The 23,741-nt window shown below is 40.6% G+C and overlaps 2 protein-coding genes and 1 long non-coding RNA gene across 4 annotated transcripts; 1 reads left to right on the plus strand and 2 right to left on the minus strand.

Annotated features, from left to right (window-relative positions):
• Positions 1-1,393: 1,393 nt before the first annotated feature.
• On the minus strand, positions 1,394-3,175 carry LOC113572348. The gene is made up of 2 exons (XR_003410099.2): positions 1,840-3,175; positions 1,394-1,744 (listed from the first exon to the last, which is right to left on the minus strand). It is a non-coding gene; the product is annotated as an uncharacterized LOC113572348 (long non-coding RNA).
• A 1,309-nt stretch (positions 3,176-4,484) lies between these two features.
• Positions 4,485-18,439, minus strand: syn2a (synapsin IIa). Its single transcript, XM_027001806.2, has 11 exons — positions 17,803-18,439; positions 8,319-8,376; positions 8,112-8,203; positions 7,045-7,201; positions 6,846-6,935; positions 6,669-6,731; positions 6,418-6,560; positions 6,248-6,322; positions 5,724-5,826; positions 5,376-5,513; positions 4,485-5,072 (listed from the first exon to the last, which is right to left on the minus strand). Exons 1-11 carry the CDS (start codon positions 18,138-18,140, stop codon positions 4,938-4,940), a joined length of 1,392 nt encoding a protein of 463 aa, XP_026857607.2. The 5' UTR covers positions 18,141-18,439; the 3' UTR covers positions 4,485-4,937.
• An 848-nt stretch (positions 18,440-19,287) lies between these two features.
• vgll4a (vestigial-like family member 4a) lies at positions 19,288-23,518 on the plus strand. 2 transcript variants are annotated; one of them, XM_027001787.2, is made up of 5 exons: positions 19,288-19,922; positions 20,580-20,754; positions 21,035-21,254; positions 21,576-21,696; positions 22,106-23,518. In XM_027001787.2, exons 1-5 carry the CDS (start codon positions 19,832-19,834, stop codon positions 22,303-22,305), a joined length of 807 nt encoding a protein of 268 aa, XP_026857588.2. In that variant the 5' UTR covers positions 19,288-19,831; the 3' UTR covers positions 22,306-23,518. The 2 variants fall into 2 exon arrangements, with proteins under 2 accessions (XP_026857588.2, XP_035378481.1); XM_035522588.1 differs by having other exon boundaries at positions 22,133-23,518.
• The last annotated feature ends 223 nt before the right edge of the window (positions 23,519-23,741 follow it).

Below are 23,741 nucleotides of genomic sequence, written 5' to 3' on the forward strand. Positions count from 1 at the left end.
AAGAGCGTCTGCTAAGTATAAATGTAAATTTTACTGAGTAATGGCTTAACATTTCATAACCTGGAGAATCAGACTTCAGAATTCAATTTGATATCTGTTTCGGCCATATAAGTATAAGTTTGTTCATACCTCATAGGGCTGTTTCTGCATGATAGCCAAGGTTTATTTACTGCATTAATTAGCCATCTTTCAATATGCAGGAATAATTCATTTAAATCAAAAAAGGAAAACTGTAGGTTTCATATCATGTCCCTTCTTTATGTGCATTGTATATGAGTAGCAGAGGTCTGGAACCACCCACGGTTCTGGGGTTAGAGTGGAAGTGTAAATCACGTTGTAAAAACATAATTTAAAATGCGTCATGATCATTTTACAGTTTGCTGTCAAGTGTTGGTTGGTTAGTTCATTGATTGGTTGTTTGGCTAGTTAGTCAGTCAGTTTATACTGCCTTTATTCCTATGTTCTTCCTAACAATTTTCCAGGGAAAAGTTTCGAGTCATATGTAGGCCTATTGCTTAAATTGTCTCAGAATGAACCATTTGAAAATATACAGGGGGATGTGAAGATTTAAAATAACAGCCTGCATTTAGAACGGATTTATGGGGGGACCATGTTAGAAAATTTTATATTGAATGTCAAAAAACTCAGTCTTAATTATTAGGTTTTTATTTACTATTTCAGGATATATAATAACTGTCCTGCATATCTGTTTACTCATTCCATATTGGCATATTATAGCTGTATTGTTATTCAGCAAAATTCAATTTAAATTTATAGCTTTTTACACTTACAGATATTTCCCTAATTAATTATTTGTGCCTAAGCAGTTGTATTTTTTTAAAGAGCAGCACTGATAGAGAAGTTGAATCCACTACTTTTGCACTACTCTGAAAGTGAACGTTCAGTTTATATTCATTGGACACACTGCCTTTAAAATGCTTTATTTGTAATCAGTGATAGTTGTTCCTGTTGCTTGGGCCTGCTTACCTGGTCTTGGTATTCCAACACAACATGTGTGCTCATGTCCAAACCCACAAATGTACACACAATGTAATGCAAACAATTCTGATTTTCAGGGTCTGACACTAGACATATTTTTCACAATGTGATTACTTTCAGATCTCAAAAGAATAAAGGATGGAAAAAATAAAGGATGGAATTATATATCCTAAGCAGTTTCCCATTCACTGGAATAGAGATGAATAAGAAGACAACCAAAACTTATAATTTGAGGTTACACAACAATTTCCTACCAGAAGTGTTTATGCTTGTTTTGCTTTCTACCAATTTAATAGACAGCAAATAAGACAATCACTTAATATAACTGCACTTACGATACAATCACTTAATATAACTGCACTTATGATACAATCACTTAATATAACTTCACAAACATTGTTTTTGTTAGTCATTTATTTAAAAAAAGCCTTACATTAATCTGTATTGTTACATGCAACTGTACGACTATGTAGTGAGACTCATGCACTTGCAATTAACATGCAACAATACAGAAAGAAAACATCAACTAGGACATCTCTTGTAGCCTGTATATTATACACAGATGGAATCATAACAGTATGAAATGAACTGTCATTTATGTGCAGAACTCTTTTCTGGTTTTGCAGTCAGTCTGAGAGCAGGCTTGTGAAAGACTCGGATCACTTCAGCTCTGCCCTCGTCCTCACTGGCTGTGGAAGAATGACTTGTCCCTACATTCTGATGCACTGGACAGCACTGAGCTTTACTGGAGAAGGACAGAAGCCAAGTGTATAATCAATGAAAAATATCCAACAGAAAGCAAAAGCAGCTGTACATGAAATGGAAAGTAAAACCTCTCACCTGAGCGCTGGGTGTACCTGCTCCCTGCTTTGTGGCGTCAGGTGAGGCTCCGCCGACACTGAACGTCTGGAACATGAGGTGCGTCGGTCACAGCCTGGGCTGTGTCTCCGACAGCGCACAGGCATGCTGTGGGCAGACCGACGGCTGGCCCCTTGACCCGTGCAATGCTAGATGCCCCAGAAGAAGCCTGATCATTAACTGATATTGATGCCTGGGTTTTCAACCAGCCCCCTAAATTTTGTATGAGAAACACTGTGTTATTAATACACACTGTAATACACATTGCAGTGCTTTTCAGCTGAACACTCAAATCCTCTCATTTTATCCATCCACATTTATATTTGCAGGACACAGGAGACATTTTACATTTACATTAGAGACAGGAAAGCAGGAGTGCAGGGGGTTTAAGTATAAACAAACACTTCTGCATGAGGACATGATGGGTCGGTCAGAGCATCACTTTCACGTCACAAAAGCAGGATGCTGTGAAGGCAGCATGAGGCTGTTAACTTTTAGTCCACGAGTTAACCGACAGACTTGGCAAATCCGGTGGTTTGCATTAGTCTGTGTGTAAATGACCTCATGTTGTCCCCAGTACAAGTATCAAGGTTCCTCCCTCTGCTTCTTTTTGTATAGAGGGGTATATTATGTTTAACTGGGTATATATAATTGTGTTAATCACAGAGACTGTGCAAAAAAGCACAACAGTAGACTAGAAGAGATACAAGTAATCTTCATTTGTCTTTTCATGCAGAACAGAAATAACTGAGTTGATGACACAGTATAAACATATATTGCGATGTAAGCTTTATTGCCTGTGAAATCAAAATTTCACAAACGCATTGACAATGTTTTCAGTGTTTTTCTTTTGTTTGTTTGTTTGTATGTTTTTTGGATTTTGCATTGGCTTTTTCCAGCTCTGTGTTTTAAGGTATTTCTCAAAACCTACGTAACCTGATGTCACTTTATTAGGTAGTAAATCTAAATTTGAGATTAAGATTACGCAGAGCAGCACTACATTTGAATTTAATACTCATTCAGCTAAAAAACGTTCAGACTCACATTCTCATTAAACTCAGTCCAGATCCTGATACTTAAATCACACACTACTACAGCCATGTCTGCATCTGGTAGCTTTGCCTTAAAATAGTAGCACATAGCTTTTTGTACATGTGTTCATTTTCCATAGTACAGTACATATACATTTATATCAAACAATTGAGTTTAGAAGAGAAATAAGCCTGTGACAGAAATGTCTAACAATTTCATTGGAATAGAATCATGCTTCAGTTGAGAGAAGAGTAATTATATATATATATATATATATATATATATATATATATTAATATAGACACACACACACACACACACACACACACACACACACACACACACACACACACACACACACACACACACGGGGACAGTTGTATTAGTATAAACCAAAGACACAAATGTTAATCTTCTTATATGAGCCTTACAGCATCAAAGTTCAAGAAAAGACACACACAGTATTATTCTCAACATCAACATACATTTTGTTATACAGCAAATATTTTCTACCTCACATGCATTGGAATGTGCAAGAGCACAGAAGGGAATCCTGACCTCTGACCAAGGAGAACATATAGAGAACCTCACCTCTGACCAAGGACAAGTCAAAGAGTTTGCTTAGCACTGCAGTCATGTGTGTTATAACCTCTCTGCGACATAAATAGTAACTACATGTACATACTGCACATATTGCACTGATGTAAATAAGGCAAAAAATGGAAAGAATGGCAGTAACACAAACACACCTTCACCAGTGCCACAATCTCCATCCATTAAACGGTCACAGTGACACATGGACTATAACAAGGCAAAGAAAGGAATTAAAATACTGTCCCAGCCAATCTGTCATTGTCTTCTGCTGATATGGCTTAGAGCATAACATGCACTTCACCCTTAATCAGTACATCATTCTTCTTTGCTGTTCACACATGGATATATAACTTTGTTCATATAGGATTAATAATCAGGACATTCAGCTATCAGAAACTCTCTGATGTTGTCGCAATCAAATATACTAGCTTCCATTAATAAAAAATAAATACATTACCAATACCTAAAACTAGAATAAAGGGGAGAAACCTTTGGCTTATATTGATATCTTTTAAAATGTCTGCGGTGACAATTAAATCACAATTTTAAAAAACACTACCTTATCATTTTCCTAAAAACCCCATGTGTATTGTCATATATTGACACCTGACTCAATAGGCGAACTTTTAAAAACATCTCTACCAAACTCATACAAAAATCAATCACTCAGGTTTGGAGTCGTCTTACACATGATAGTATTTCATAATCCGGTGGAAAAAATATGTGACTTTACAATGTAGCTAAAATAAAAAGCCACTAATATTTCTAAATTCTTCAAAAACTGACAGTGCTGTACATAGGTTCTCTGATCACTAAGTTGTAACTACTATTGACGATATTTATTACGCATTCACAATTCCATAAGCACCACTAATGTGTTCGAATTGTTCTATTAAAACATTAACAGTGATGTCACCAAAAAGCATAGCATGTCCACCACACCTTCTGCACAATTATCTGCTTTTGAAGGGCTCATGCAAAAAAGGGAGAAAAACAATGTGTATGTATATCAATACATTTCTATTTATATAATTTCCACCATGATCATACACACTCACACACTCACACACATATATTGCACACACAATGTCAAACTGCTGACCAAATCACAGTTTGAACGCCACTGATAAGCAAACACTGACATGGTGACAGCAGCAGGGATAACAAGAATCAAAGAAACAAAGTACATGATGAGAGAAACAACACTAAACTATGTGGACATAGTCTGCTCATAACAGCACACAATACAGCCCTGAAGAACACAACCGCTATACACAGAAACACAAGCAACCCTCCCAAGCACACAGCTGAAGTACAGATTACACTGCACAGGAAAAAACACAGTTCAGGGTTTCTCTGTGACCACCCTTACAGAAACCTGACTGAGCCTGCCCTTAGCCTGCCTCTAGCGCTCAGCCTGGGAAGAGTGATGTTACTCTGGCTTCTCTCCCACCTCAGTTTCCCTGGACTGGTTTTGAACCTACTGCAACGCCATTACAGTCGAGAATGTACTGCAGACAACCCTGGGGCGGAGGTTTTTGGGGCGGAGTCTTCTTCAGGTCTGTCATGGCTTCCTTCTGACTGTTGTTCTACAAGTAAATACAACAATGCCATAATGTATTAAGTCCCACTGAGATCAAAGAATCTCTTTTACAAGTGAGATGTGGCCAGGATGGCAGCTGCACAGATTTACAACATATATGACATAAAATGTAAAATATACAACGTGATATACAAACAGCTAATTCAACTCAAAGGCCTATCAGGAAACCACTCTAGCAATTACAGGGCACACCCACAATGGTACTGTTACTATTACCAATATATTACTGATTTATTGAATCTGCTCTTAAATGTTATTCTTGTATCTCTCCACAACTGACAAAATGTACCTGCGTTGGCTGGATTGTAGTTGGTCTCTTGGGGTTTTGTGCCATAGCCTGGTTCATGTTGGCAATAACCATGTCAGCGATGAGCTGTCTGTCCTCTGTCTGGTGATCGCCCACTAGTGGCATGGAGGAGCCCACCACCTGTCCAGAGACGAGTCACACTGCTCAGCACAGTCACACCACACTGTGGCAGAGCCCACTGTCATCACACAAAACTATTTTTAATTTATAATAGCATGAAGCATTTTTAAAATAAATTTTTTAATTGCTTTCCTAAGGCACCATCACCACCACCACCACCAACAATTTGCCAAAATAACAAATATAGTTCACCTGCAATTTTAAGCCTACCTCAGTAATATAGTCTTTCCCATCCTTGCCATGAATAGCTTTGACTGCACAAATATCAAGTCCTCCAAACAGCTCACTGCAGGTATCCACCCAAAGCTTATACCTGCCACACAGAGTCTGGGTAAGCAAGTTTATGGCATCCGTTTTGTTACCAGAAAGTGAGAACACACAATATTACATCAAGACTCCTGAATCCAAAATTATTCTTGTCTTTACTCTGCTGGATTTGAATCTACTCATGGTGACCATACTAGAAATCTCTCAATAACAAAGGAAGAAATCTGTGGAGGAGAAATTCTGCTGAAAACTCTTAAAGGAAATACTGAATTATTAGCAGGCTGAATTATAGGTAAGAGAACAGATCACGCTAAGATGAATCATTTTGGGCTCCTCAGTCTGTCAGTCTAGCATAATAGACCAATTTACACTGAGCCAATGAAACCCCTTTCATAAGAGGTTCTATATAAAAAGGGTCCCTGAATGCATTTTCATGTTGATATATTTCCCTTTATTCTTTCCGTTACCTGTCAGTCATTGCCACTTGTTCAAGCATGGCAGTGCCAGTATTGGACTTCCAGTTTCCTGAGATAGAGGTCCTCCTACAACACAGGACCAGTTCACCAGATACAACTCATCTTGCCGTGGGGATATTTTCATAGTCTATATATCTCTAGGCAACAGCAGTAACACTTACATGTACGCTTTGTAATCATTGCCAATTTTCTGAATCCTGATATCATACTTGGAATCGATGAAGGGCTCAGATGTTGAGTAGGTCTGTGTGAGAGCCACCACGCTCGCTATGTCCTGGAACTTTGAGTGATTATCTACCTTCACCTTAACAAGTGGATTTAAACAGCAGTTAGCGCTTGTGCTCTCTGCAGACCCATCATAGTTGAATGGATTTATCTACTTTATAGGAACACTGGCTGATTTTAAGCTTACCTTCCCCACACCAGAATGTGCATGGCCAATTTTCACAACAACAGGGAAGGTTGGCATGGTTACCTAAACAGTGCATAACAACAGAAAAGATATTTATGGTTCTTGATAATAGTTTGATTTGTTTGTTTGGTTTTTGCTTGTAGCTTTCTCCCTTATCTGTGAGCATAAATGTCTTACCATCTCTTTGTGGTTTGGATAGAAAGTTTGTCCAATCAGTGGAAATTTCTCTGCTCCAAGTTTCCTGTGTGTGCTGATCAGTTGAGCAAACTTCAGGTAAAACACATGAAGTAAACACTGAGTTACCCTGAGTTACCCTTTCTTCACTTTGTTCCATATTATTGATATCCTCGCCATGCGACTTTCCTGAAGGACTCACCGCCCATGGTTTGTCACAGAGATTGTAAACAGACTCCAGTGAGTTGATGCTAGGGATGCCTGCATATTGCAGCCCGATGACAAGGTTGCGGAAGTCTGCATTCTCAGTCATGCTGAAGGCATGCTGTCGGATCAGCACAGAGTCCGGCTTAAACGACCTGCGAACACATTCAGACTTTCCGTTTAGAGCCACTCACCTCACCGCACCGCACAAGTGCTGTAAAGCAGATTGTGGGGTGGTTTGGTCTAATGCCTTGTTAAACTCTATAGTAAACACCTTGTCTGTATGTATGATTGTCTTGTTGTGTCTCAGTAGGATTGCGTATTTATAGGTCTGTGAGACAGCAGGAATGTGATAACAGGTGCTGCATCATATCACACAGTTACCCTTCTTACATTCAATTACAACATCAACCCCATAATTTAATAGTAGTTTTAACATAGTCACCTTATTAGATATGCCACCTAAATTTTATTTGAACCATTTATTAGAAAGACTTTGCAGGTCAAGGCAACATGACCTATAGTCTGTTACTGTACTGCTATAACAGCTCCTGTAAGATAATTAACCTAATGAAGAGGCCAGTGAGTGTAAGTAGAAGATAGATGTTTCTAATAGTGGCAACTGTTCAATAGTATGTATAACTCAGGAAGAAGAGTCCTTGTAGTACATAGATTCATTGCTAGATTAAAGAATTCACTTCATGGTTTTAGGAGGGGTAAAGAGGAGCCTTACTGCGTTATCACAGCCTCCTGCTTTCCCAGAATGCTCTGTGTGTTTGCCAGGAGTCTGATCAGACAGTACCACAACTTTCTGCCCATGAACGCACTGCAGCCCTCTTAGTGATGTGCATGAATTAGTGTCTAATGCTTCCAGACACTTGGACAGAGACCATTACAACATAGCAGACAGGCATCTTAAATGACGCGGTTGCAATCCATTATGTAGCAGAAGTGATTGCACAGGCAGATTGTTATCTATCCCAGCACACACCCAGATGCTACAAACAAATCATGTATTAGAGTTCAGCCAAACATACAAATGCTTGTGTAGGTCTGTGTGCTTACCTCACTACCTTGGTTCCATTCCTCAGGACTTGCATAGCCACATTACAGGTCCCGTTGGCATGGGAAACCACACTGAGGTCACGAAACTCCGCCTTCAATGCAGATGAATGAGTAGATTAACAAGGACATACATCATTGTTAACATCAAAACTACAGGCACGTAACCACGGTATATTTTGAGTATGTCTGGTATATTCATACACCTACCTGTTCCACTCTGATATCATAATCTCCCTGTAGCTTCTTGCCTTTAAAAACTTTGGGCCTGTACAACATAGAAACAATGTCAATTAGTGTAACTCAAATATTAATGACTGTAATCTAGTACATCAACACACACTTCATTAGAAACATTTGCTTCTTAGAAACACGTTATAGATGTTGCCTGTTTGTGTTAGCCAGCCTCCGGTTTTATGTAAGTGGTCAGTCTCTGAATACAGCATTTCTGTTGGCTGGATGTTTCAGGATGAGAAATCAATCTTAATCCATCAGTTATGCTGATACATAAAACATGCAAAACCTCCAGCAATTCTGCGGTGTGTGAGAGGTTCATATCAATGCCACTACCATGTCAGCGTAACTGCTGTGTTGAGAACAGCTAACCTGCCATCCTAATAATGACTAACCAGCAGTGATGCTGTTGCCTGAATTGGATGTGATGAATGAAGCTGAGGGTGTCTGGGCATTGAACAGATGGGCTAAAGCCTACAGTTTAGTGTCCAATACTGTGGGTGTGTTCACAATGCTCATTGTCATACATGAGGCTTTAGGGTTCTGCACACAAACATGAGAGTATTTGTAATTATGAGAGTATTTTTAAGCACCAATACAGAATTTAGTTGAAAAACAGGTATTGGGATATTTTCTCAAAGGTAAGGTTAAATGGTAATGATCAGATGACCTTGTGAATGGGTTGATATAAGCAAATGGACACAGTCATATCAAGAACTTCAAACCATATTATAACACCAAATATATTCACTCAATTTAACAGCAAATACGACAGGAGACACATTTGTTTGCTTACGCAGCATATATACCAGCAATGAGCGTATGACAGCAGACTGTCAGAAAGTCGAAAGTGAATTATTCATGTCAACACTGTACCACGGAACCTTGTGGGCAGACGACAGTGACTCATCCCCATCGAGATCAAAGGGGGAGAAAATAAATCAATGCCAGGCTGAAAGTGATGCCTATTTATTAGCTCAAAAGATCCATATGGAAGAAGGGGCACAAACCATCAAGACTGGGTTTGAAATCATTGTGAAATGGGTATCTCACAGCACCAAGAGATATGCCATCTTACATAAATGGGAAGAAAGAGTTGTGTTTATAGTGCATTTTGTTTCTTAAAGCATGAGAATTTTATGTGATTTTTCTTGAGGAACACCAGGCTGGTCTGGGCTGCTTATGCAAACCACTCCTCTCCCTGCATGGCACTGTAGCAATGCTAGGATCCACAATGTTGTTGTAAATGTGCTCAAATGTGCATAACTGCATGCCTCCCGTCCCCATGCTGTTCTGGAGATGATAAAGTGCCAGTAACCAGAGGAAGTTGGAGCATGTGTTGATGGAAAACATGCATGTTACAGGGCTACAACAGCTTCTGCTTTTAGTCAACGGTCATAGAGATGGCAGGCTATGCCTCAGCAGCAGTAGTTAATTTTTAAACATTTCTTTCATTTAAATTAGCAACCAGAGATCAGTCATTGCTGCTGTGGAGATTCACTTCTTATTTACTGCCATGACAGACAAAAAAAAAGGCTGAAAAAATCCAGCACTTTTGGTTGTAGCAGGTATTTCACTGGATTATCAGATACAATTACAAGCACGTAGAAAAATTTAAAAAAGGAAAAGGAAACAGTGTCCTACTGCACTGTACACACAAAAGAGGATCAGCAGTACCAACAGTAATAGCAGTAGCTCTCCCAGCAGCCTCAGCACAAAACCCAAAAAACTGCATCGTACTGAACACAAAATACCTTCGTCTATGATTCTGCAACACAGTGACATCACTGTGCACAAGCACAAATATACAACAAAAATGATATGACGAAAATGACAACCACTGGCGTGTGAAATAGATTTCATAGATATATGATGTTCTTTGCCCCACTCCTAACACGCTGCTCTCTGGATGAATCTCTTCCTGTGAGCTTGTCTCTGCCTCAGTCCTTTCAAGGATGGGCCTGCATTAGTGGATGAATGCAGCTGTCTTGCAATCCAGTGTTAAGGGCAGTGTACGCCCAATAATCTTTGCCCTGATTACTGGGGATTACTTAAGGGATAGCCTGCCACTCAACCATACATCCAAATACCAAGCAAGAAGCTTCAATAGAACATATATTTAATACTGTACAACTTGCTTACATCCCTTTTTATCAAAGAAATAAATAATGATTGATTTTAAATTTTATTATGGATATAACACAAAGGCTTCTTATTTGCAAAAATAATGAATGATAGTAAAATAGAACAAACTCTAACAACAGTCTGCAAGGCTATGCAGTCTCTTTAACCTGCTGGGTCTTCTTCACAAGTTTCACGTTCACTATGCAAATTGGTGGCACTCATTCTGATGAGTCACTGTAGTGATTTAATTAAGAGGCTTTTCCATTGAAGCCATAGCTCCATGAAAGCCATGAAATGTCCCATTTCTAAACCAATATTATCTTTCATACATTAATATACGGAGTAGGCTACTACAGGAATGCTGCTATCAGTGGACTGTAAAGGTGCACAGTGGAAGGGAAATGTCATGTTGCAGAGGTGGTGATGCTTTTCTTACTGTAAGACTGGGAAATCAAACCATCTTTAATAGAATCTACACAGTGATAGTTTTATGAAGTCTGATATAATATAACAGGCTCTGTGTGGATTAAGCCATCTTTCTTCAGAGATGATGCTCATTTTTCCCTAGCCAATCACCTTCACAGAAACAAGGTAAGAATACAAGTTGGGATTCTTGTGCATTTGTTAAATAGTCATTAGTTGAGTTTTTTTCTGACTGACAAGTTAGCAGCCTAGCACAACCAATCGGATATGCTATATAGGCAAAATAATGGGGTCACCCCTCTTAATTAGGTGTTCCGATGTTTCCACCACATTCAGTGGTGACAGGTATATAAAATCAAAACCACAACCATAGTGCTGGAGTAGCAGAAGACATGGACACAGGACGCAAAACTGCTGTCGTCCATATTAATGTTCAGGGGGGAAACACAAACAACAAAATAAACTAAGATACAAAAACTATTCATTATTAAATACTAAGGGACATTCAATGAAAAGCAACAATGATCTAGGCAAAGTGAACAAAAACTAGCATAGGTACACCTAAATGCACACCAAAGAAAAACACAAATAAACAGGGAAATATATATAGACATTGAAAAACAAAGAACACCTGAGGATGAAGGGGGAGGTGTTAAAACAAGACACAGGTGAGCTCAAAGACAAGGAGAAGGAACGTGCCATAATAAAACAAACGCACACAGCAAAAGAAACATATAGAACCAGAGATAGACACAGGTGAACAAGGGCAATAATGTGGTACCATGCCATAGACAAATACTCGCAGAAGAATGGGACACATTGAAGAGTTCAGTGAGTTTAAACATGGCGCAGTCATAGGAGCCCACCTCAGCTACATGTCAGTTTGTGAACTTTCAGCCCTGATAGACCTGCACCAGTCCACTGTAATAGCTATTATTGTGAAATAGAATCATCCAGATTGATCACAGGAAATGGGAGTCAGGAGTGCCATGAAAGATTTCCATGACCAAGCAGCAGCACATCAGCCTACGATCACAATGCACAATGCTAATGTCAGCTGCAGTAGTATAAAGCACACCCACATGGGACTCTGGGGCAGTAAAAATACCCCCATGGGACTCTGGGGCAGTAGAATCGTGTTCTCTCAAGTGATCGATCACACTTTACTATCGGGATGCGATAGCTGAATCTCGCTACCTACCACAATGTATAGTACAAACTGTAAACGTTGATGGAGGATCTGGGGGCTGTTTTGTCAGGTTATGGTTAGGCCTTTTAGTTCCAGTGAAGGGTAATGTTAATACTACAGCATTCAAAGCCATTTTAGATAATTATATGCTTGCTACTTTGTGACAACAGCTTGGTGAAGGCCATTTCCTGTTCAAGCAGAACAGTTTCACTTGGCACAAAACAAGGTCCATAAAGGCATGATTTCTTGAGATGAATTCCAGCAGCCTGCACAAAGCCATGATGTCAACCCCAGTCATTGGTGAGACTGATTGGGCACAAATTGCAACAAACACTCCATAATCTTGTCTAAGGCATTTCCTGAAGAGTGGAAGCTGGTATAGCCGCTAAGGGGGGCCAGCTCCATTTTAATGCCCAGGATTTTGGAGGGGCATATCCAAGAAGCTAATTTAAGTGTGAGAGGTGGTGTTAGGTGCTCACATGCTTTTTTCTGCAGCAAGTTCTACAGATTGCATTAAATTGCATTACACTGAATATAAAATGCAATGAATGTAATGAATCTGTGGATCTGAATGAATCTTCAGACATCAGTCATGATTGCTGTCTTAAAGTTGTGGCCCTGTTTGCCAAGGAGATCCTCAGGCACTCCAAAGTGGCAGAAGATCTCCTTGACTAGCTGCTGCACCATCGCATCTGTGCTCTTGTTTGGGATTGCGCATACCTCTGGCCACTTACTGAAGTAATCCATGGCATATTAGTTCCTGGAGCCGATGGTAGGAAAAGAACCCAGGACATCTCTGGTGATTCTCCCCATAGGTGGACTGGAGCAGAGAAATAGGAGAGGGCATATGATTGCTGCAGCAGTTCCTTTTTAGCCATGCACTGGTTGCAGTAGTGTAGTTCCAAGTCCGTGTGGCAGTCCAGCCAATAGAATCTCCGTCACAGACACTTCAGTGTTTTGCCTATGCTAAAGTGTGTCACGCCAGCTGGCCCATGTACTGTGCTTAGCACCGCCTTCATCAAACTGCTTGGCACTAGCAACTGCCACACGCGGTATAGCAGCTCGAGGTACAGCCGGAGAATGTCCCAGACAGCGTGAAGGGCCCAGATAGCCTGAAGGGTCTTAGCTGTAGGCCCATGTGGCACCATGCCTACCCTAATGGTTCTGCTTGGAGCCATCTGTGCACCTGAGAGAGCGCCACATCCTACTACTGGGTGTGGCAGAGTTCCTCACAGCTCATGGCATTGAGTACGTGTCACCGGGGGCAATGACAGCAGCAGCGTTGAGCCTGCTGCCTCCACGCTCTCTTTGAGGTATACACCGTACTGACATTCTTTAGTGGCACATGGCGGGTGAGACAGGGCATGTGTGTTACCATGTAGCCATCCAACGTGGTGTTGGGTGTAGAAGTAGTACTCTTGCAGAGCCATGACCTGTTTCATGACCTGGCCCTTGGACTCTGAACTGCATGAGCAAGTCTGTGAGGTGTGATCGGGATGAAGGAGGAAGGGGACGCTAACAAGATAAGGGCGGAACGGAGGACATGCCACAGTCCCGCCACTACAGCCAACAGCTCTCTCCTCATCATGCAGTAGTTTTGCTCTGGATTGCTCAAGCAATGACTGTAGTATGCAATGTAGTATGTGATTACAAGTAAAGTACCTTAACCACTGAGCTACCACTGTCCACGATAAACTGACCTCCTTCCCTGGGCACTACCAGCACAGGTGGCTCACACAGCTGAGTGTGGAAAACAGCAAACACATGCCAAGACTCCTCATCCCTCTGGAACACAGCCCACTTTGCCACGAGTTGGTGTAGTGGATGGTTCAAAAATGTGTGGACGAAGTGCTGGTATCACAAAGCCAAACCCAAGATGTTCTGCAGCTCACCAAATTTCCACAGTGTGAGCCACCGTGCACTTAGACCTCCCACCACAACGGGAGCCACGTTCCTGTCATGTCGACTTCCCTGTCAGTGACAGATTTGAATTGGTCAGTGGTCACTTCCCAGTTCTCAGCGCACACCTGTGTCAGTGAGGGCAGTGAGCTCTTTCCTGCACTTTATCTAAAGTCTGCAGCAACAAACAATTTTCTTCGCTGTAGCATTGATGCTGAGGGTCATCTTCTCTGGACTCTGCCCACTCCTTACTGGGTATTCCCGCTCCTATTTTCAATATGGCTCTGATTCACGGCACTGGCTGGCATGGTGCCCCCTCTCCTTCTCCACCAACACACTAGTCGTTCTTCCACCACTCGCTCAGAAGCCTTGCAGCACGTAAACTCTTCCTCACTTATCTCTTCCTCAAGCCCCCATCCTGCCTGCCGTGATGCTGTGATAGCTGCCGAGGGGTTGCTGTGCTGCTCCGGCAGCAGACCCATGAGCGCATGCAGAGCTTTCTCCTGCAGCGCTAAACACAGCTGCACCGCGGTATCAGTCTGCTGTCTGACCATTGTAGCATGGTAGGTGGACATGTGCCGTCTCTCTCGTCCAGCACCAGATGGGCTCTGGTGGTGACCCTCACTGCACCGTTTCCTCTGCCAGCTGCCCCAGCCAGCCTCTCTCTTGTCTGGCTGGACCTTAATAAACTGACAGAAGACTGCAGAGGGACAGACAGCATTATGGAAGTCCTTACCATGCACCTTTCCACTACCCATGACTGATGCCAAAATATAATTTTTGAAACAACAAATACAGAATGCAGAACAGCTTTAACGTAGAAGGAATGATGGAAGCTAAAATATTTATGCATTTTGGGGTCAATTTAATAACTATTTTTCTTTCACCATTTCTGCTTATTGTTTTATACCAAAGGTCTGAAAGCAGCAACCATTCCCAGTGCTGAACCTGAGTCTTCTAAGCAGAGAACATATGCTCTGACCACTAGAGCAAAGAGCTACTTCCCTCATGCAACAGCCAGGGAGTGATGGTCTCCATCACACATTTAAAAGTCACTTTAGAATTTAATATAAAAATCTGTCTACAGTGATAATGACCCATTTTTTAAATAATAATAATAATAAACAGAAAGCCATTTGAACATGACTGTATCCCCTCTGGGTGAGATGTTTCTTGTTAAGGATTGCACATGGTGAGCTCTCAAGGCTGCATTCACATTACCAGGCTCAAGTGATTCAAATCTAGTTTGCCTTAATGTGACACATATATGATCTTTTTCAGGGCTGTGTGGACAAAGAAAGCTGATCTTTTCAAATCACATTTGAGTCACTTTCGTATAAGATCAGGTACACATCCGATTCATTGCCATGCAACAGAAATGAGAAAGGTCAGATCAAAATTCGTGTGGCTTTTGCCTATATGCATGTTGTCACCAACCAGCACCTGTAGTACAGCAAAACATCAAAGGAAAACAACATCAGTGACAACAGCAACAGCTAAAACAGCTAAAACAGCTAAAACTAACCTTCTCGACCTGATCATGACGAACTGTTTGTCATCCTCCAGAACAAAATGTGATGCATTCATGAGCTACTAGTGTGTCCATTTTACCAATTTTAATATCATGAATCACCTCACAAATACAATGTTTTTTGTTGTTGGTGATAGCTGTGCAAAATGTATGAATGTGCGCATGTGACGGACAAAAGCGTTCACATATATGTGTACTGATACAGGCCAGAGGCAATAACAAATTTGAACAGGCAAAATAGATCTGTGTCAAAAATCGTAACTGAACAATGAGGCTTGTTATGTAGACACTGCCTCTGAAGCTGCGCAGTGGCTTGAGGGCTTCAAACTATTTAGTCCGGACAGTGGCTGCACCTGAACCAATGGTACTGAACATACCACTCCAACTATAAACCTCACCCACAGCAGACAAATGTGGGTAATTCAAAACTTGTCACCAGTACAAGCTCAACCTGCATACAGATCACACACAAATCCACTGAATGCTGATTTTAACATCAAATACTGCATACGAATTCTAGAAAATACAGTCACAAAGCTTAATTCAGGCAAACCAGACAGATGAAAATTGTTGAATGGTTCATATCCACATTTTTCTTTTATATGTTTTCCTTGACATCCACTAAGTTTGTGTGGTTTTAAATACAGCCATAATTCATTTTTACATGACCGTTTTTCTACTTCTAAACAGGCTGTTTCTTGTATTGCACCTTTAAGATGGATGCAAGTTAAATGAGCTCTGTTCTGATTGGCTGCGCTGCATTCAAAAATCATTCAGGGCTCGCGCTACATGGCTGTTCTTGTGACATTGGAGTGATTTCGAAATGTGCTGATTTTGCAGCTTAGATTCTATATATGGACTGGGGGAATAAACAGTGTGTTTTGAAACTTTAACAGTATTTACATATTACTTCAAAATTTGTTTCATTTATTTTGATGAAAATTCAGTTTTCATTTGTTCTTTAAAAAAAAGAACAAAGAGGAAAAACAGTACACACAATCAAGCAATGTAAAACTTACCCAGTCATTGCACAAGCTCAGAGCATGGCTCAGGGTGAGAAACAAGACTTTGCAAATTACAATGCTGAAGGAGCATGTGCATGCAAATGAGTCCATTAACTAGGAAGAGGTGTGTACAATAACATGGAAATAACCTGTCAATAGTCAGGAGGCATGGAACAAAACCGCAGTCATCCTTTTACGGTCACTACACTCTTATATCACTGCATGGTCCTATATCAAAGGGGGCAAAATATTGTAATTAATCTATTTAATTGCTAGGGGTGACTCACATGACACAGCGTGCACAGGGCTATAGTTAAACACCTCCTCCAAATATTTCCCTACACAATATCGCTGCCTGTTTTAAGAAGATCTAATAAACATTCCACTTGTTCTAAGTCTCTCTGAGGCATATACTATCTTCTGAAGTGTACATTCATGAGACAAGACAAATATCTCAAAGGCAAAATAAATCTGTCAACCATTACTTCACTCATCTTTATTATTATGCACCTGGGATAAATACAAAGGAATGAACATCTTAATAAAACCTAAGTATATAAGGTGGCAGTAAATGATTTCCCTAGTTTATATTTGGGACTAAATACATGACAGCGTGTCCAATTGGTGAATAAAAAAAATAATTAGAAGAAATGGGTGTATACATATACAAAATGAATTTGAAAAACAGTGTCATTTTTTAAGGAAAACAATGTCAAGCAGCTTACATCAGACTAACCTGCTGAGTATCGTATGAAGTATACATGAATAGTCTGTGGATTTGGGTCTATTTGGTTATCAGTTATGAACTTTGTGCACACTGACTGTAATAATTATACCTGCATTAATGTTAACCTGCATTAATTGTGTTTCAGAGTTACATTATCTGATGAATGATTTCAGCTTTACTTATAATTTGGACATATGAGCACACACACACACACACACACACACACACACACACACACACACAACACACACAACACAAAACAACACCACAAACACACACACTACAAACACACTAAAAGAAATGCATCATCCATGCTGTAGGGATGCAGGCTTCCTGGTTTGGCCAATTACTGCACAATATATTTGAACGGACAATTATATCACTCATTAGCTCTAATATGCATTTACCCATTAACCAACATGTTTCAACAGGTTTCAGCAGACCACTGACCAAACTAAAGCAAGATGCAAAACCAAAAACCCAAAAATGTAATATGATGCGATCACAATTCAAAAGGCTGTTTAGTGATCAAAACTGGCAAGATAACATGTTGCAGCACATACCAGTCCTGCTGGGGCTCATCAATGACAAGGAGGATCTTGTACTTCTTAGCCATAGAGATGGTGGTTTGCTCCACCAGCCCTGCCGAGGCTGCGGTCTGCTTCACCACGTTGGTGATGGAGCTGAAGAAGCCTGTCCCTGAGGGCTGGACAGCTGGCTGGGGTTTCCGCTCAGGAGTAGGAGAAATGACGGGCGGAGGGGTGGCCTGCTGACCACCTTCGGCCGTTGAGTTGGGTGGAGGCGGCTGGGATGATTCGGGCTTCTGGAGGTCCGACAAGTAGCCATTGGGCAGGTTGGAGATGAAGGTGCTGTCAGAGAGACGGCGGCGCAGGTAGTTCATGGCTGGAGTCTGAGGGTCAGTGGTCTGCAGTGCTAATCCTAAAGGGAAGGGTCTGGTCTGGGTAACACGTCGCTCAGGCAATGATTTATATGCGCAGAAATCACAAGATTTCAAGCTGCAGCTGTGGAGTGCCCTCAGATCTGATCACCCATTTGAGTGCAACGGGTTCCCTTCCAGCCTCGCTGTGTTTCCTCTCCACTCTCCCAGCCTGCGATGCTGACGTCGCTGACTACCAGCAACCAATCAGAAGCCTCCTCTGCGGCCTGGATGCCTGCAGAAGATGCTCACCCTCTCGCTCTCTCTCCGCTGCTACCCACTCACGAACGTGCTGAACGTGCTGCTTTGCCTGGGTCCCCCTCCCCCAATCTTCTGCCTTACCATCGTCACGTCTTTTTCGTGCTGCTGGGTGTGTGTGTGTGTAAATAATTAAATAAATAAAGCCAGTGGTGGGGGTTTCCAGTGCATGTGTGAAGAAAAAAAATTGAGGTAGCTTCGTATAGATTCATTTCTCTCCGTGGCATGTTTGCTGTGTTTTAAGCAGTCTCGTGGCGTAAAAACATGGTGGATTATGGTGTCTGTTCTTAGTACAAAGCCAAGCAGACTGTTATTTCCCTCTGTTCCTACGCTTATGTCACTAACAACTGATTTAAGAAGTGCTACTTTTAACACAAGCAACCTAGTTAATGCAATTCGTTTTGGTGTGTATCACCGATCGTTACATTTGGTAGGATATCGCCTATTGGTCTGCAACGCACCCCGTGCTTCACACTCATACAGGGTATGCTCAAAATTCAAGCGCGCATCATGTTATGTAGATAACTACATGCATTTTTATTTTTCGTCAGGCGTTTGTGTCCGTGTATTCGGTGTATTCAAATCATGGGCAAACAGCAGTTTGTAAAGGTGGCGGTATTAATTGAAGATGGGCAATCTATGCTGATTTAAATCTCTCAAGCACATTCATTCTATACTTCAGGTACAAAATGGTATATGTCAAAAACTTCAATGAAGTGAGCTTAATTTGCGTTGCGTGGTTACTTACTGCTTATAATAATACACTGAAAATTGTACGTGAACAGTATTTTATGATAATGCGGATCTGATTCAGGATCGCAGGACACGACCGACGAAAGTCCGCCAACGCGCATGCGCCGAAACATTGCCCAACGTATTTTAGTTAGCTATGTGGTATGCTAACGTTTTCATGTTCTTTGGACCATTTCGTCCGACTTTTTGACGTTTAAAAAAGTCAATAAGACTGTGAAAAGTGGGGTTTTTCTTTTTCAAATATAAAATTGTTTGTTCACGCGTGAAGATTGTTGGAGTATAGTTTGGTACAGCTAACTTGCTAGCTAGGTTGACTAACAACTTTTGGACGACTCTTGGTTTGTTATTTAGCAGGCAAGCTAACTCTGCTAGCTGGCGGTGTTAGCAAGGCTTTCTTCTGAAGCAGAGCTCTCTAGTGTTAGGTTGTGCTATTTAGTTATATTGTTTAGTAGCGTTAGCTAGCTAGCTACGTTTTTGCTAAAGCCTGCAACGGACAAAATATCCAATAACTAAACCGCTTATTCTTCACTCCTGCGAATGAAAAGGGCTCGTATTTTGAACTCCAGCGCACCTTTTCGTCATTGCTAAGCTAGCTAGCTACTACTTGGTTGGCTAGCTAGCTTGGCGGCTAGCTCTTAAGCTAAATGCTTCTCCCGAGAATGGACCTTTTGAGCCATCAATTTATGGATAAAATGAACAACAACATCGGAAGACTTCACTACGATGCGTATGATGGTACGTTCATAAAGATAGCTAGCATAGTGTAATCTGTCCAATTAGGTATCTTAACTAAATTGGCTAATTCCCAATCGATAACTTTGTTTTGGTTGGTTTCCACTAATCCTAGTTAGAAAGCTAGCTATCTTAGTTATGTTAAATTAATAGAAACTTATTTAAATCGTATAAAGCTAGTTAACGCTAGCTATCTTAACAAATTTGCTGATATTCATTGTTAGTAAATAATATAGTACGAGTTTAAGGTCGTATTTGTTGACCTCTAGCTTTTCTTTACAACGAAAGCCTTTTCTTATTTTCTTGACTAACCGAGTTGCATAAAGTATAGCTGTAACAGCTAGTTAGCGTGGAGCTAAATTGTTCAAATACGCCTTGCTAGTTAGATAGGTTAGCTAGTTTGTTTGTTGTCGTATAGCTATTATTTTATTTGTAGCAAAAGCACTTTAATGTAAACGTTTAATTTTAAGACAAATTATTGTATTCCAAGTTAACTTGCCTTTAACGTCTACTAGATGTTTTTTTTTAACCTTCGTTTTTCTTCCAACATATTGTGTTCAGTTAGAAGTCTCATGTTTGGTAACGAAACCGTCCTTCATTTGTCTTAAAAATAATGTCAGATAATGGGATGAAACATCTCGATTTTGTGGTGATTTTCAGATGATTCAGGGGACTCGAGGATACATGCATTGTCCTCTTCAGTAGGAAACAGTAGGACGGGGACACCTATTAGCCCAAGTAAAAGAAAGTTTGATGAAGGAGAACAAGTTGGAAACAGCCACGACTATGACAATGAACAAATGACGAAAATGAGTCGTCTGTTTACATCTCACCTGTAAGTTTATGTTGTGCTTAATGAGTTTTATCCATTGTAATCCCTCACAAGACACTACCTGAGAGAACTCAACACATGCTGAAGCAGAGTTTCCCTACTTAACCACTTTGCCTAAAATATAAAATTGGTTATTTAAATATAAATTGCTCACAACAATAATTCCTTTTTAAATCAGCCCCTACCACACTGTGCATTGACATGTAGCATGTACATTGTAGTCATGTATCCAGACTGTTATGTCTGGATGCTTGCATTTGACTTGTTTCATATTTGATTTAAGGGGAAATCCTGCCAATGGAGATAGTAGGCAGGAGACATGGAATCACTGCCACAACCCTTTTGAGCACACTTCCTCTGTGATCAGTGGCCTCCATGGCAACCCCCTGTATGCTCCCTTTCCCATCTTTGCTGTGGAGCAGCCTCTTGCATTGACCAAAAATAACATGGACAGTACCAGGTCCCCCATCCTTCCATCTCTTGGCACTGCAGAACGTCAGCAGGCAAGTGTGGTCTCAGTATTTAAACCCTGAGGGCCTGCTGAACTGGGCTCTGATAAATGAAAGGCATCATAGGGGTGCGCAACATGATGAAATGCTGTAATTACTGCGATAGGTCTTTCTGGGTATTGTTGGTATTTTGAGAATGCTGACCAATTATGTATTTGTGCAACACTGCTGTTTTGCTGGTGCTTTGTGTGTGTGTGCTCCAAGTTGTTAATAGACCTCAGGAAAACTAAAAATCATAATACATTTTGTGTCATAGCACCCGACATCAGCATAGTGACACTCAGCTTGTTTTCTGCTCTTATTGATGTACCTTAGAATCGTCCATCTGTGATTACCTGTGCCCCTGCAAACAACCGCACATGCAACCTTTCACACTGTCACATGTCTCCAAATGGATGCACCTCTGTGCCAGCTAATGCAAAGAGCAAGACTAATGGTAAGTCCTCACACTTCCCCTTCTTTTAAAGGAATATTCTAGAGTTTTTCCAACCAAATCTCTATCTGATACTATAATAACTTTAAAATGTTTTCTGTCCTTTGAAAAGAATGTAAAAAAAAAAAACCTTATAATAGAAGGCTAAGGGCAATAATCTGAGAACTACTACTGCCTTTAGGTTGCCATTGTTTCAATTGAACTGATTTTTGCATTCTGTGCTAAGCACAGAGAAACATATTTAAAAGGTTATGCCTGTAGTAATTGACAGTATTCTACAGATTTGGAAGATGGAAATTATTTCAAAGAACATTCCTAAAACAATGTTCTGAGTGTTTGAGGATCACTAAATAAGATTTTGCTTTGGAAAATATTAAATTTAAGCACTCTCAAATGTCTCTTTACCACCTAGCAAATACTGTGTGTGACCCTGTGATAGAAGAGCATTTTCGGCGTAGCCTGGGAGACATCTACCAGGAGCCTGAGGCAGCTTCTAACTCCGTGTCCATCACGGGCTCCGTGGATGACCACTTTGCTCAGGCTTTGGGTGAGACCTGGCTGCAGATCAAGGCTAAAGGCGGTGGATCCAGAAGTCCTGAGTCCAATTCATAAAGGCTGAGCGATCCCCGAGAAACCAGTCAATCCATGGTTTGGTTTTTCCTGTGTTAAGGTCGTTTCACACCAAGTTTGTGTGAGTGTGAAAACCAATTTAGTTGTGCTTTTTGTATGTTTATTTTCTTGCTAAACTGGCACTATGCCATGCTTGATTTTCATTGTACATGTTATAATAAGCTTTGGATTGTTTAAATGCTTCCTGGCGTTATCTGGCTTTTGCAACAAGACACCTAACAAGTTTGGTGACTTTGGCTTAAAATGGTCAACACTGAGTCAAGCTTTTTAGAAAATCCAGACAGGTTAGTGTCTGTAGTAGAACTACTTACACTTATGGAACAAGAGCTTTGTGTTTTTGAGAAGCCCAATAATTCTGTCCCTATTCACATGATTATAGTGATATCAGGGACAGCCAGCCTGTTAGGTTAATGGATTACTTAAAAAATCTCAAGGCAAGGTTATGACATAGCACAAGACTTTATTTGGCAGTGAGTAACATGCATCTATGCTTGCTTTGTTTCACACTTCTCGACTCATTGCTAAAACACACTGATAGTCACAAGGACTTCATACATGCATCAGAATTGTAGAAAGAACAAAACAACAAAAATGGTAGTCAACCAAATCAGTAAACTCAAGACACAGTGAAGTAGCAGACATGACACTCTTATAAAAGGATTTTTGTGTCACCTCTGCTTCACAACCTCCTTGTCTTCCTCTGACCCAAATACATTCGCAGTGTTTAATGTTAATTGTTTTTACAGTTGCCAAGGAGACGATCGGAGAAAGCTCAAAATCTCTCTTCTGCTATATGTTGGTTATTCAAGCAATTGCTTTAGAGACTAGAATCACCTTTTGGTGGGGGGGGTCACTCACACAGGCCCGTTGCACATGAAGGTGCTCCATGTCCTATAAATAACACGTAGGAAGTCCCAATACTGGACCTTTCTGCTCTATCTGCTGAGCTTTTTAGGGCAGAGCTTTGACAGTGATAACCAGAGAAGGGGGTGAGTTGACAAGCAAAAGTGGTGCAGCCAAGATCTCAAGATGGTAGATTTTCTATGATGATACTTTTGATATGCTGACCTTTAGTGTGCATTGTTAACCCAAACAATTATGTTGGGCAAGTCTAGACTAAAGCCAAACATTTCAACATGTTCAATAGATTGAAAAAAATGTGTAATTGATTAATGACTGTGATGTGTGTTCATATTTTTTAATGCATGGAGTTGGAGAGAAAAAACAACTGCCACAATCTTGATTACTGTTTCAGGCTTTTGTCTTATGGTTGAACCAGACTGTATTGTTAAAGTTGAGGGGGTGGGCAAGTAGTACTTTATGTGAACAGTTTTTAAAAACACACAAAGAAAACAAATGGTAAAAATCTAGTCTGTTTATGGATTTTCAGAGAATGAGGCCATAAACTTTTTATTTTA

This window comes from Electrophorus electricus, chromosome 24 (genome assembly GCF_013358815.1).
Source record: "Electrophorus electricus isolate fEleEle1 chromosome 24, fEleEle1.pri, whole genome shotgun sequence".
Taxonomy (NCBI): domain Eukaryota; kingdom Metazoa; phylum Chordata; class Actinopteri; order Gymnotiformes; family Gymnotidae; genus Electrophorus; species Electrophorus electricus.